Source organism: Pyrus communis, chromosome 2, assembly GCF_963583255.1.
Source record: "Pyrus communis chromosome 2, drPyrComm1.1, whole genome shotgun sequence".
In the NCBI taxonomy this organism is placed as follows: domain Eukaryota; kingdom Viridiplantae; phylum Streptophyta; class Magnoliopsida; order Rosales; family Rosaceae; genus Pyrus; species Pyrus communis.
Genome location: NC_084804.1, coordinates 23,541,206 through 23,552,155, shown reverse-complemented (window position 1 = coordinate 23,552,155; position 10,950 = coordinate 23,541,206). Strand labels below are relative to the sequence as shown.

General features: G+C 38.4%; 2 protein-coding genes across 2 annotated transcripts; one reads left to right on the top strand and one right to left on the bottom strand.

The window, feature by feature from the left end:
- The first annotated feature begins 1,212 nt into the window (after window positions 1-1,212).
- Window positions 1,213-1,743, top strand: LOC137724968 (pentatricopeptide repeat-containing protein At2g15630, mitochondrial-like). Its single transcript, XM_068463593.1, has one exon. The coding sequence runs from the start codon at window positions 1,213-1,215 to the stop codon at window positions 1,741-1,743; it is 531 nt and encodes a 176-aa protein (XP_068319694.1).
- Window positions 1,744-5,355: 3,612 nt separating this feature from the next.
- On the bottom strand, window positions 5,356-5,980 carry LOC137725191 (cytochrome b6-f complex subunit 7, chloroplastic-like). Its single transcript, XM_068463790.1, has one exon. The coding sequence runs from the start codon at window positions 5,879-5,881 to the stop codon at window positions 5,492-5,494; it is 390 nt and encodes a 129-aa protein (XP_068319891.1). The 5' UTR covers window positions 5,882-5,980; the 3' UTR covers window positions 5,356-5,491.
- Window positions 5,981-10,950: the final 4,970 nt, after the last annotated feature.

The window sequence follows — 10,950 nt, the reverse complement described above, 5'->3', positions numbered from 1 at the left end:
CAATCTCCTCACCTCCAGCCAGTCTTCTCAGTGGTATTTCATCAAACACATTTCTCCCAACATTCCCCCTTCCCTAATCTCTGACGCCCTCTTCGACCTCCGCAAAAGCCCCGAACTTGTCCTCAAATTCATCTCCCACATCGAGTTCCACCTCCTGGATGTCGACATCCGCTGCCTCGCCATCGCCATTGTCGCCCAACCTTCCCCAAAACGCTCTTTAGATCTTGAAGCAAGTGGTTGGTAGTGGCAGTGCCACTGTTAGAGAGATTTTTTAGGCATTGGCGCTTTCGAGAGAGCGTCTGAGTGAGAAAAGCAGTCTCGGATTTGATTTGCTGGTGCAGGCTTGCTGTGAAATGAAGAGGGCTGATGAGGCTCTTGAGTGCTTTTACTTGATGAAGGATAAAGGTGTTTTACCTAATAATTTGACGTGCAATGACATGTTGAGTATGTTCTTGAAGATGAATCGCACGGACAGGGCGTGGGTTTTGTATGCCGAGATGTTTAGGTTGAAGATCAAATCAAGTGTTTCTACCCTTAACATAATGATCAATGTGTTGTGTAAAGAAGGGAAGTTGAAGAGGCAACGGAGTTTCTTGGGTTTATGGAGACTTTGGGCATTCAGTCGAATGTTGTCACTTATAATACTATAATTCACGGATATTGTTCGATTGGGAGAATTGGAAGGGCTCAGATGCTCTTTAGTGCAGAAAGATAAAGGCGTTGAGCCGGATTCTTACACTTATGGTTTGATTATTAGCGGCATGTGCAAGGAAAGAAAACTTGAGGAAGCATCTGGACTTTTTGATAAAATGCTGGAAATTGGGCTGGTTTCAACTGCTGTGACATTTAGCACCTTGATTGATGGTTATTGCAACAAAGGGGATCTGGACAAGGCTTTCGGTTATAGAGACGAGATGGTGAAGAAGGGTGTACTGCCAACTGTGTCAACTTACAATTTGTTGATTCATGCATTGTTAATGGAAGGAAAAATGGTCGAAGTTGATGATATGGTCAAAGAAATCAAAGATAAGGGCATGGATCCTGATGCAATTACTTATAATATCCTTATTAGTGGCTATTGCAGAAGTGGGATTGCAAAGAAAGCCTTTAGTCTCCGTGACGAAATGTTGAGTAATGGATAGAGCCTACCAAGGTAACTTATACGTCACTTATTTATGTTTTGAGTAAAAAGGAAAAGAATGCAGGAGGCAGATGACTTGTTTAAGAAATTGCTGCGAAAGGGTTCTGCCGGATCTTGTGACGTTCGCCTTGATTGATGGTCACTGTGCTAATGGTACCATGGAGTGCGCATTTGCACTTTTGGAGACGATGGATAAGATGAAGGTCCATCCAGATGGAGTGACTTACAATACCCTAATGCAAGGGTGTTCCAGGGAGGGGAAAGTTGAGGAAGCCCGTCAACCAATGGAGGAGATGAAGAGAAGAGGAATTAAACCCGTTCACATTAGTTTTAATACCCTCATTAGTGGTTACAGTAAAAGAGGTGATTTGAAGGATGCCTTTAAGGTTCGCAATGAGATGTTGAGTATAGGTTTCAATCCTACAGTTCTAACTTACAATGCCCTCATACAAGGAGTACGCAAAAACCCAGAAGGCGATCTTGCAGAAGAGCTCCTGAAAGAAATGGCGAGCAGAGGCATCAGACCTAATGACAACACATATTATTCTCTGATTGAGGGCATTGGGAATGTTGATGAATTTTTGAGGAAGGGCGATTCATGAATTTTCCGTCCACTTGCTCTGCTTTCAAGGAGAAACGGGTGGTCTCAAACCAAAATTCTGCCCTTAATCATCTCAGATATCTATATATTTCAATAGTTTTGTCATAGTTGATTCGAAATAACTGAATGGGTTCCCAAAGGACGCACTGCTGTAAGATGATTTAACCTTTCCTTTGTCATTTTTTATTTACTTTTTGGTCATGACTAGTGAGCTATGAGCTATACCATGTACATACATTAGACTTGAATTTTGTTTAATTGTAAACGGTGTGTCATGCATCCCCATAAAGAGGGTATTGTCATCAAGTTAATTTATAGCAGTAAAGTCTGTCATATTTGTTCAATAAATGCGTTTCGGAATTTCATTGTATCTAGATACTCTTTGTTGATGATCTTTATACATATCTGGGAGCAGCCACATCCTTTATTCCTGTTTCCTTTTCAATTCTACCTGGAACAGAAGGTTTAAAACTGCATTAAATTGCAATCACTATGTTAGTTTAGTTAGATTGTGAATTGTTCCTTCTTTTTTTGTTTTCCTGGGATAAATTGAAAACTGAAATGCGAGGTCACTGCTATATCTTAGTCGTAATCAAAGCCAACTTCTTGGTTCTTGCTGGTATTTGCTTAGATTTCACATGAGTAGGTTTGAGGTACTGCTGCTTGATATAGATGTGTTCCATGCCTTAGTTAATCAAATCCGAAAATTTGATCGCTGTGAAATTTAAAACTGTTGTTCTTTTCCAGGTTCCGAGAAGTTCAACAGTTCGCTTGACCAGTTGAACTCAGAAGATGACCATCTTCCATGCACTCGTATAGTGGCAAGGTAATATCCCAGGAATCTTACAACTTTTACCTTCACTTTACAATTCCTCAGTTGCATAAGGACCACAGGAATAAAGATATATTTTTAACTAGTGGGAACATCTTAATTGCCACACACACTATACTGAAAACCTCTTCACTCTCCATTACTTGCAAATCGACTAATAAGCACTAACTTAAACTAATCAGCTTGAAATCTCAGTATAATGTAATTTTCGTGCATGGGGTGACACTTCCATGTCAGATACTAATTTTGTTGTCACACTAAGCCAAGTGTCGTTTTGTGAATTATTTTGTTTGTGGAAACACATGCATCATGCACCAAGTGCTTTTAGTGTCCTCTGCCACTGCTTTGGCTTCAAGTATTTAAGGTATGTTTGGAGATTATTGTGAATTAAGCTCTATCTGCTGCAGATCATGCACCGAAAACCCTGATCTGTGAAGGTTGGCTTTCAATGGGGACCTTTGTCTGACACATAGTACCCGGCTTTGCTCTCACCCTCCTTGATTTATGGCACACCGTCAACACTATCAGATCCTATTTTCTCAAAGGCCCTAATAACTTTACGATAAGGTTTTGGTACCCATTCAATTCCCCACTTTAGAAACTCAAACACTTGGGGCTCATTTTTATCTTATCTTTCTCTGTATTGGCAATTCTGATGCAAGTTATAGACTTCCCTTTTCTTCATTTCTCTTTCAAGCTCCATAACTTGGAGCATGCAACCATGTTCCTCCACCTCATCGTATTTGCAGCCTTTATGCTTTGTGCTGAGTTGATTCATTCATTTCACACCCTATCCGCAAGGACGAAGCTAGAAATTTCTTTTAGTAGGGGCATCCTGAAAAATGACTAAGAAGACCTTATTATAGGATGGCTTAATACCCAATATGATAATATGGATGATTTCAAATGATGGTGTACCACAATTCCAATGGTACAAAAATTTCAGTCTAGTAGTGGAAAGTGGTAAAATGATGAGAAAAATATTTCTACATGACAGGCGGGAGAGTTTTTTGGTTTGAATGTCAGAACAAGAGCACTTTTGCTCATATTATGGAGTGAAGTAGTGTGTAAGTATGTTGAACATTAGATACATATATTTACTACAAAGATAACCCGTATATATTATATAACTGAAGTCTGCAATTTAACAAATGAATTACTTGAGTGGGAGCATCTGTCCCTAGTGAGACTTGATTGGCTCCGTCCATGCCTATCCGGGTCGTTGGAATACTAGCAGCCTCTGTTTTTTGCCAAGAGCTTTTCCTACTCCATTTCCACTCAGCCGACCATGTTGGGCTTGAAGGGCATTACCACTGGTTGTTCAGCTCATTGTGTTTGCTTCCGTCATGGCAGCTGTAGCAGCAACTTGTTTCCGAACCAATCTTCCTGCAGCACTTGTTCTTTCGATTTCAGTTGTTTTTCAGGGTTGCTGGTTTATGAACATGGGATTCAGGCTATGGGTTTCTTAGGTTTGTTCCGAAGGGTTGCGTTGTCCATTCTGTTGAGGGTAACGGTGATAGCATGCTTTGAGCGGTAACTTGTGGGACAAGTAAGGCTGATTTTAGGGCACGAGCATTGGCAAACTAGCAATTTAGTTGGATACTTTGTGGAATTTCGATATTCACAGGATGCACATGCCTGAAATTTGCAGGCAAATGCATTCCAAGGGAGCTGTCAATAGAGTATGAGCAACTCCAGAGTAGAGGAGCAGATGTCCCTATATCCATAAATGATTTCAAGGAAGCACATCCTTAGAAAACTTGGTAGTTATTTGGGGCAAGCCTTCCTTTGGGGAACATGATAAGTCGAGGGTTCGATCCCTTCCAATTTATAGTTATATGATCAATAATTTATTAAAATGGGGCTGGATCGAGGAGCATTTTGATCTTTCTTTTACCATAACAAATGCTTATCTAACCTTTTCTCGTTTTAGATTGAACAAATCAAAGTAAAATGAAGGAACAAAAACAAACACAAAGGCTTGCATAATAAAACAATGGTGTGCAGAAATCATTTCCCGTTGCTTATGAAGAAAACTGAAAAGGTGACGATGAACGCTCATGAATCCCGTGTTTGTGCAAGTGTGACAACTGGAGGGGATGTGAGTGAATGCGCGAATCGTCAACCGACATGCAAAAGCAATAAAGCTTCCAATCTGCGTGTTGTTGTGGCTGGCACCACGTCTGCCTCCCTTACCCAAAAGAATATGACACATGTGCCTTGCTTAATGCTTTATCTTTCTTCTTATTTAAGTAAATTTATTATATATTATATATATAAATGCTTATTTACACTTAATGATATATAAATTATAAAATAGTAAAACATATTGAAAACATGGGAATAAGCATATAATGAGTGTTCATCCAAGTATTCAATAAGTCTTTTACATTTTATTGAAAAATTAAAATGCAAAACGAAAGTTATCGATTTTTGTCTAAGTGGGCGGGTTTAGGCTGACTAGGCGAACGCCTAAGCAGGTCTAGGTGCATTTTCTTAATTTTCAAACGCCTAGAGACTAATCAGGGCAATAGCCAACCGCCTAGTGTCTAGGCAGGGCTTAAGCGGCAGTAGGCGGAGATTTTTAGAACAGTGACCAAAACAATAAGCAAAAGGATATGTTATTAACATTCCATATATATAGAATGATTTATTAGCCCCATATATATATGGTCATGCACTCCTCTCTAACCAAAACTTGGTTCGACCCTAGTTTCTGAAATGGTTTATTAGGCATTGCAATTATGTTTAACAGAGTAGCAGGCACAATTTAGGATGAGATTGTTGAGCATTCAATTCAATGCAATTCAAGAAACTGAAAATATTAATCATTGCTACATAAAATCAAGTATTTTTGAAAGAGAGATGTTACAGTGTGATATAAGCAAACATAATCAAAGGCATCTGAAAATTCTCCTTACTCAGCCTCAGCCGCCTCCTCAACCGCTGCTTCGATCCGAAGAAGCACGAATCCGACCGCAACTCCGACGAGAGTGAGTCCATTGAGGATGGCAGCAATCTTAAAAATCTCACCAACAGCATTGCAGGTGGAAGACAGTGCACCACCACCACCACTGCCATTGCCCCTTGATGGGGCCCTCAATGAGCTCACAACCCTAGCAAAGGACTGCTCAGTGCTCTGTGGAAGGCCAAGGGAGGCCACACTGCTCTGAGCTTTGAGTCCAGAGAAGGCATTGAGTCCTGTTATGTATGTCACATTGTTTGCTGATGAATTCATCCTCCTTGATTTGGCCACTGTGGTGGCAGCAACCATTGCTGGAGAGACAGTGGCTGAGGCTGTTGCCATTGCTATAACTTTCTGAAGAAGAAAAAACACAAATATTTAGACGAAGTTAATTGAAAAATGGATTGTTTTGGTGAGGAAATATGTTGTTACCCTTTTTGTTATGGGGTTTGTGGTTTGTACAGGTAGAGAGATGAAGGGAAACCAAATGGGCTGAGGATGAGAGATGTTGAATGGATAAGGTGAGAGAGGGATGGTTGGTGGACAAGCAGATTGGATGAGCTTTTGGTTTCTAATGAGAGAGACTGTGCTACCTTAAATGATAACCACGAAAAGATTGACTACGTGTTGTTTAATCAGGTAAATAAATGGATGTGGGAGGGTTTATTGGATTTGGGAATGGAAAATACTTGGCATATGTGTGTAAAAAGAAGCAGAATATGCGGAAATTATTTCGATTTTTTATATGTGATGAGTCACTCGGTTAAAATAAAGTTGCTTAAATAAAAAGTGGAGTTAAGCATTTAATACATATTTTCAACTCATGTACTACTCATTAGATTTTGAAATGACATTATTTTTAACTGTCCATACATTTTATTTCTTTGAAAATAAAGTGATTGCCACCACCTACCACTACAAACACTAACCTTACACCACCACCACAACCATTGTTGCCGCCGCCGCCGCCACCACCACCATAACCACAACCACAACCGCCACCACCATCGCCTCTACCACCATCCCCACTACTGGCACAACCACTATACCCCACCATTGCCTCTACCACCACCGCTATCATCACCACCACCCCTACTACCATGTTCATATTTGTTATTATATACAACTATATTCCTTTTACATTAAAAATTATCAACGTTTTTACACTCATTTTCATACTCACAATATTTAAAAAGGGGGTGTGGTATCCACACACCCTATTTTACTTCTTGCACACTTTTTTAATTTTCGGCCTTCGGATCGGATAAATTGAAGAAGATCAACGGACATAAATTATAAAGGGGTGTGTGAGAAGTAAAATGGGGTGTGGATACCACACCCCTTAAAAAAATACATTTTACCTCATCTGCTTTATTTTACAAATAATTACTTTTAAAGCACATCAAAAATAATTTTTTTAAAAAAGCAAAGCAATCTCAAATTGTCCCTTAATTTTATAGGAAAACTAATGAAAAGGGTTTGAAAACTTTGAGTTTTAACGATAAGGACAAAACAAAGGGTAAAGTGAATAGTACCATGATTGATGTTTTAGTGTTAAAATGTGGTTTTTTGTTAAAGTGAACAGTACCTAGAACTTTTCGTTAGAGTTCCCTAATTTTATATATTGCTTTCGTTTAGTTTGTACAATACAACGACAAAAAAAATAAAAATAAAGGAGCATAGTATGCTATGTCACCGTGTTGGAATAATATGGGCCAAAGCAATAACATGCAAAGTAGAGCATACTGAATGGGCCATCTCCCATTAAACTCATAATAAACAAAGAAGGGTAGTGTTATTCACATACTAATTTTTACCTCACACACATCCTTCTCAATTTCTGGCAGTCAAACTTAATGAATTGAAGAAAATCAATGACCAAAATTAAAAAAAGTGTGTGGGAGGTACAAATGGGTATGTGAATGGCACTATTCCTAAAAGAATAATTTCCCCACCACTTAATACTATGGTCTAGTGGTATTCATCTTCACTTGTAAGTGAGAGATCTTAAGTTTGATTCTCGCCAAAGGCGAGTTTGAACCACATTATTGCTAGCTCATTGTAAGGCTAAGCCTACCCCCTTCCTCTTAGTGTAGATAATATCGTTTGTTCAAACAAAAAAAATTAATAATTTCCCCCATCACCCAAACCTAACCTCAATGAACCAAAACTAAATTGGAAAAGTAATTAGTTTTTGAAAGATAAGTATCCTATTTTACAATACAAATGATATTGAGAAACTGGAAACTAAACACAACTTGATTGTAAGAAGTGAATACTTTTAATCACTTGGGCTACAAATCTCTTGTTCTTTGGCATTATTTTGGTTTGTAACAAAGATGGGAAAATATCAATGCAATTTATTTCCTCCTTTCGCACTTCTTCCTTTTTATTTACCCTTATTTTTTTTTAATTTCTTCAATCTGATGATTGAAAGAATAAAAATAAATGTGAAAGGAGAAAAAGATGTGAAAATTATTTCTCAAAAGATGTGTAGGTATTCAATAAAAAGAAGCTTATTACTAAACTTATGAGAGATTGAAATTTAGAAAATTTATAACATGACATGGCTCTATGTATTGAATATGTACTAAAAGTACAACAAAGTCATTGTAGTATAGTGGTAAGTATTCTTGCTTGTCACTCGGATGACCCAGGTTCAATCCCCCGTAATGGGTTTTCTTTCCTTCTATTTTTTGGATTTGAATGAAGCCTTTGTAACCCTTATCGCATTCCTGTTTTATTTCTTATCAAACCAAATTCAAATCATGAAAAAATAAATGAATCCTCAGGAAGAAATGCATGGAACTTTGTGAAAGACTGAGTCGTGAATCCTCTTCCAATACAAACTCTTGAGTTTGTTTACTTGGTCAGCAGTTCTGATTGGCTAGCTTTTCTATTATTATTATTTCATTTGTCAAAGTTGTTGTAATCAGTTTCCACCGTGTATTCAAGTGATAGTTTGTTATTTTTTAATTTTGAATTATACCTTGTAAATAGGATTTTGAAAGTCCTGATGTAATCTGAAGTTGATTATAAATTGATTGCACCCTTCGCTGTTGAGGCTATGCAATACAGTGAAGAAAAACCTTGTGCGGTATTTACTTTCCTGGAAAACCAGTTTACTGGAAACCTAGTTCTCTACAAATCCTAGTTCTTTATGGTATTCAGAGCCTTATAAGTCTAACAATAGAAGATCCAATTTTTTTTCTGTCCATCATGTCTTCCAATAACAACAACACTGGTGTGAGTCATTCCCACCAAAATCCCCCACCTGCATTTCCTGATGCCAACATGGCTTCTTCCATGACTACTGTTGTCAACATTAAGCTGGATAAGACAAACTATCCCCTGTGGTTAGCTCAGATCATTCCAATCCTTAAAAGTCATGATCTTATGGGTTACGTCGATGGTTCCATTGTTTGCCCTCCCAAACACCTTGTTGGGAGCAACTCTGTCAATCCCGCCTACAACACGTGGATGCAGTAAGACCAAATGATCCTCAGCTAGATTAATGGCTTTCTCACTACCTCAGTTCTTGCTACTGTGGCAAGCAAACAATCCGCTCGTATAACATGGGCAACACTTAAGCAAAGGTATGCATCATCGTCCCAAAATTGAATCATTTTCCTCTGCAATGAACTACTCCAAAGTAAGAAAGGTGAGTTATCTGTTGCTGATTATCTTGATAAGATGAATGCGATTACTGATAATTTGGCTTCAACTGGTAAGCCTAAGGACAATGATGAACTTGCCCAAATCATTTTGAACAACCTTGGTCCTGCGTTTGAAATGACTGTCAATGCTGCTCAGGAACATGATACATCTATCACGTACCCAACTATTAAAGTTTTTCTCTTGACTACGGAGAGAATGATGGTGGAATAAACTGTCCCACTAGTTGAATCAGCCCCAGTGGATGCTTTTGTAGAGGCGAGAGGACGTGGTGGACGTTCTCGTGGTACTATGGTTTTTCGTCCAATCGTGGAGATGTCAATCCAGGAGTCTTTAGTTCTCACAACAACAACTACCAGCATGCTCCTGGTGGTAATGGTGATCAGTTTGGGTGTAGAGGCAATCGTATTACCTACCAAATATGTGGAAAGGAAGGGCATCTAGCCCTTGATTGTTACCAACGCATGAACGCTACGTGTGAAGGTCGTATTCCCACCAAGCGTCTGAGTGCAATGGCCTCTTTACCGATTGTTTTGAATCGCCTAAACAATGGTTCCTGGTTGCTCGATACATGAGCAAATGGTCACATCACTCTTGATATTCAGAACTTAGTGAATCCCAAAGAGTACAATGGTAATGAAAACATTGGAGGTGTAGATAATGACACTGGCCTTTCTATTGCTCACTCTGGTTCGAATCAAATAAATACTACTTCTTGCTCGTTTAATCTTAATAATATTTTGCACTGTCCATCTGCTTCAACAAACATAATATATGCTCATAGATTTACCCTAGATAACCATTGTTACCTTTTAATTTTTCCATACCATTTTGTTGTTAAGGACCTCAAGACCTAGATGACGCTTTTCCAATGGAGGTGTGAGAATGGCTTATACCCATTTCAAAGTGGTTATGGAATATCTAAGCATCCTTTGTTTGCATTCGTAGGAGTTTGTGTCTTGGCACAAATGGCACTCTAGTTTAGGCCATCCTGCCGTTCAAATAATCAAGTTTTTAGTTTCGAATAATCAAGTGCCAGTTCATGGCACCAATGATGTAAAGTTTTGTCAGTCATGTCCATTACGCAAGATTTCTAAATTGCCGTTTAGTACCTCCGAGTCTATTTCTAAATTTCCATTAGAACTTTTGCATTCCAATGTTTGGTGTTCTCCCGTGGTTTAAGTTGAAGGATATAAATATTATTTGATTTGTGTGGATGATTTTTCACAATATTCATGGATTTTTCCCCTTAAGCAAAAATCTCAAGTCTTTGAAGTGTTTGTCACGTTTAAAAAGAAAGTGGAAAATATGTTTAATTGTACTATTAAAACTCTTCAATGTGATGAGGGAGGAGAATATAAGAGTCATGCTTTTACTCAATTTCTTGCACTACATGGAATTTCTCAAAGATTTTCGTGCCCTAAACAACATGAACAAAACGGTCTCACTAAACAAAAACATCGTCATATTGTTGAAACGAGTTTAGTCATGTTGTCTCATGCTCATGTCCCTAATAAATTTTGGTTCGATGCGTTTCAAACAGCCACTTATATTATAAATAGACTTCCAACTCGTAGTCTCTCAAATATTTCACCATTTGAAAATTTGTTTCAAAGGAAGCCTAACTATGGGATGTTTAAAGTGTTTGGCAGTCGTTGTTTTCCATGGTTGAGACCGTATACTAGTAATAAACTTGAGTCCAAATCAAACTATTGTGTGTTTTTAGGATATTCACT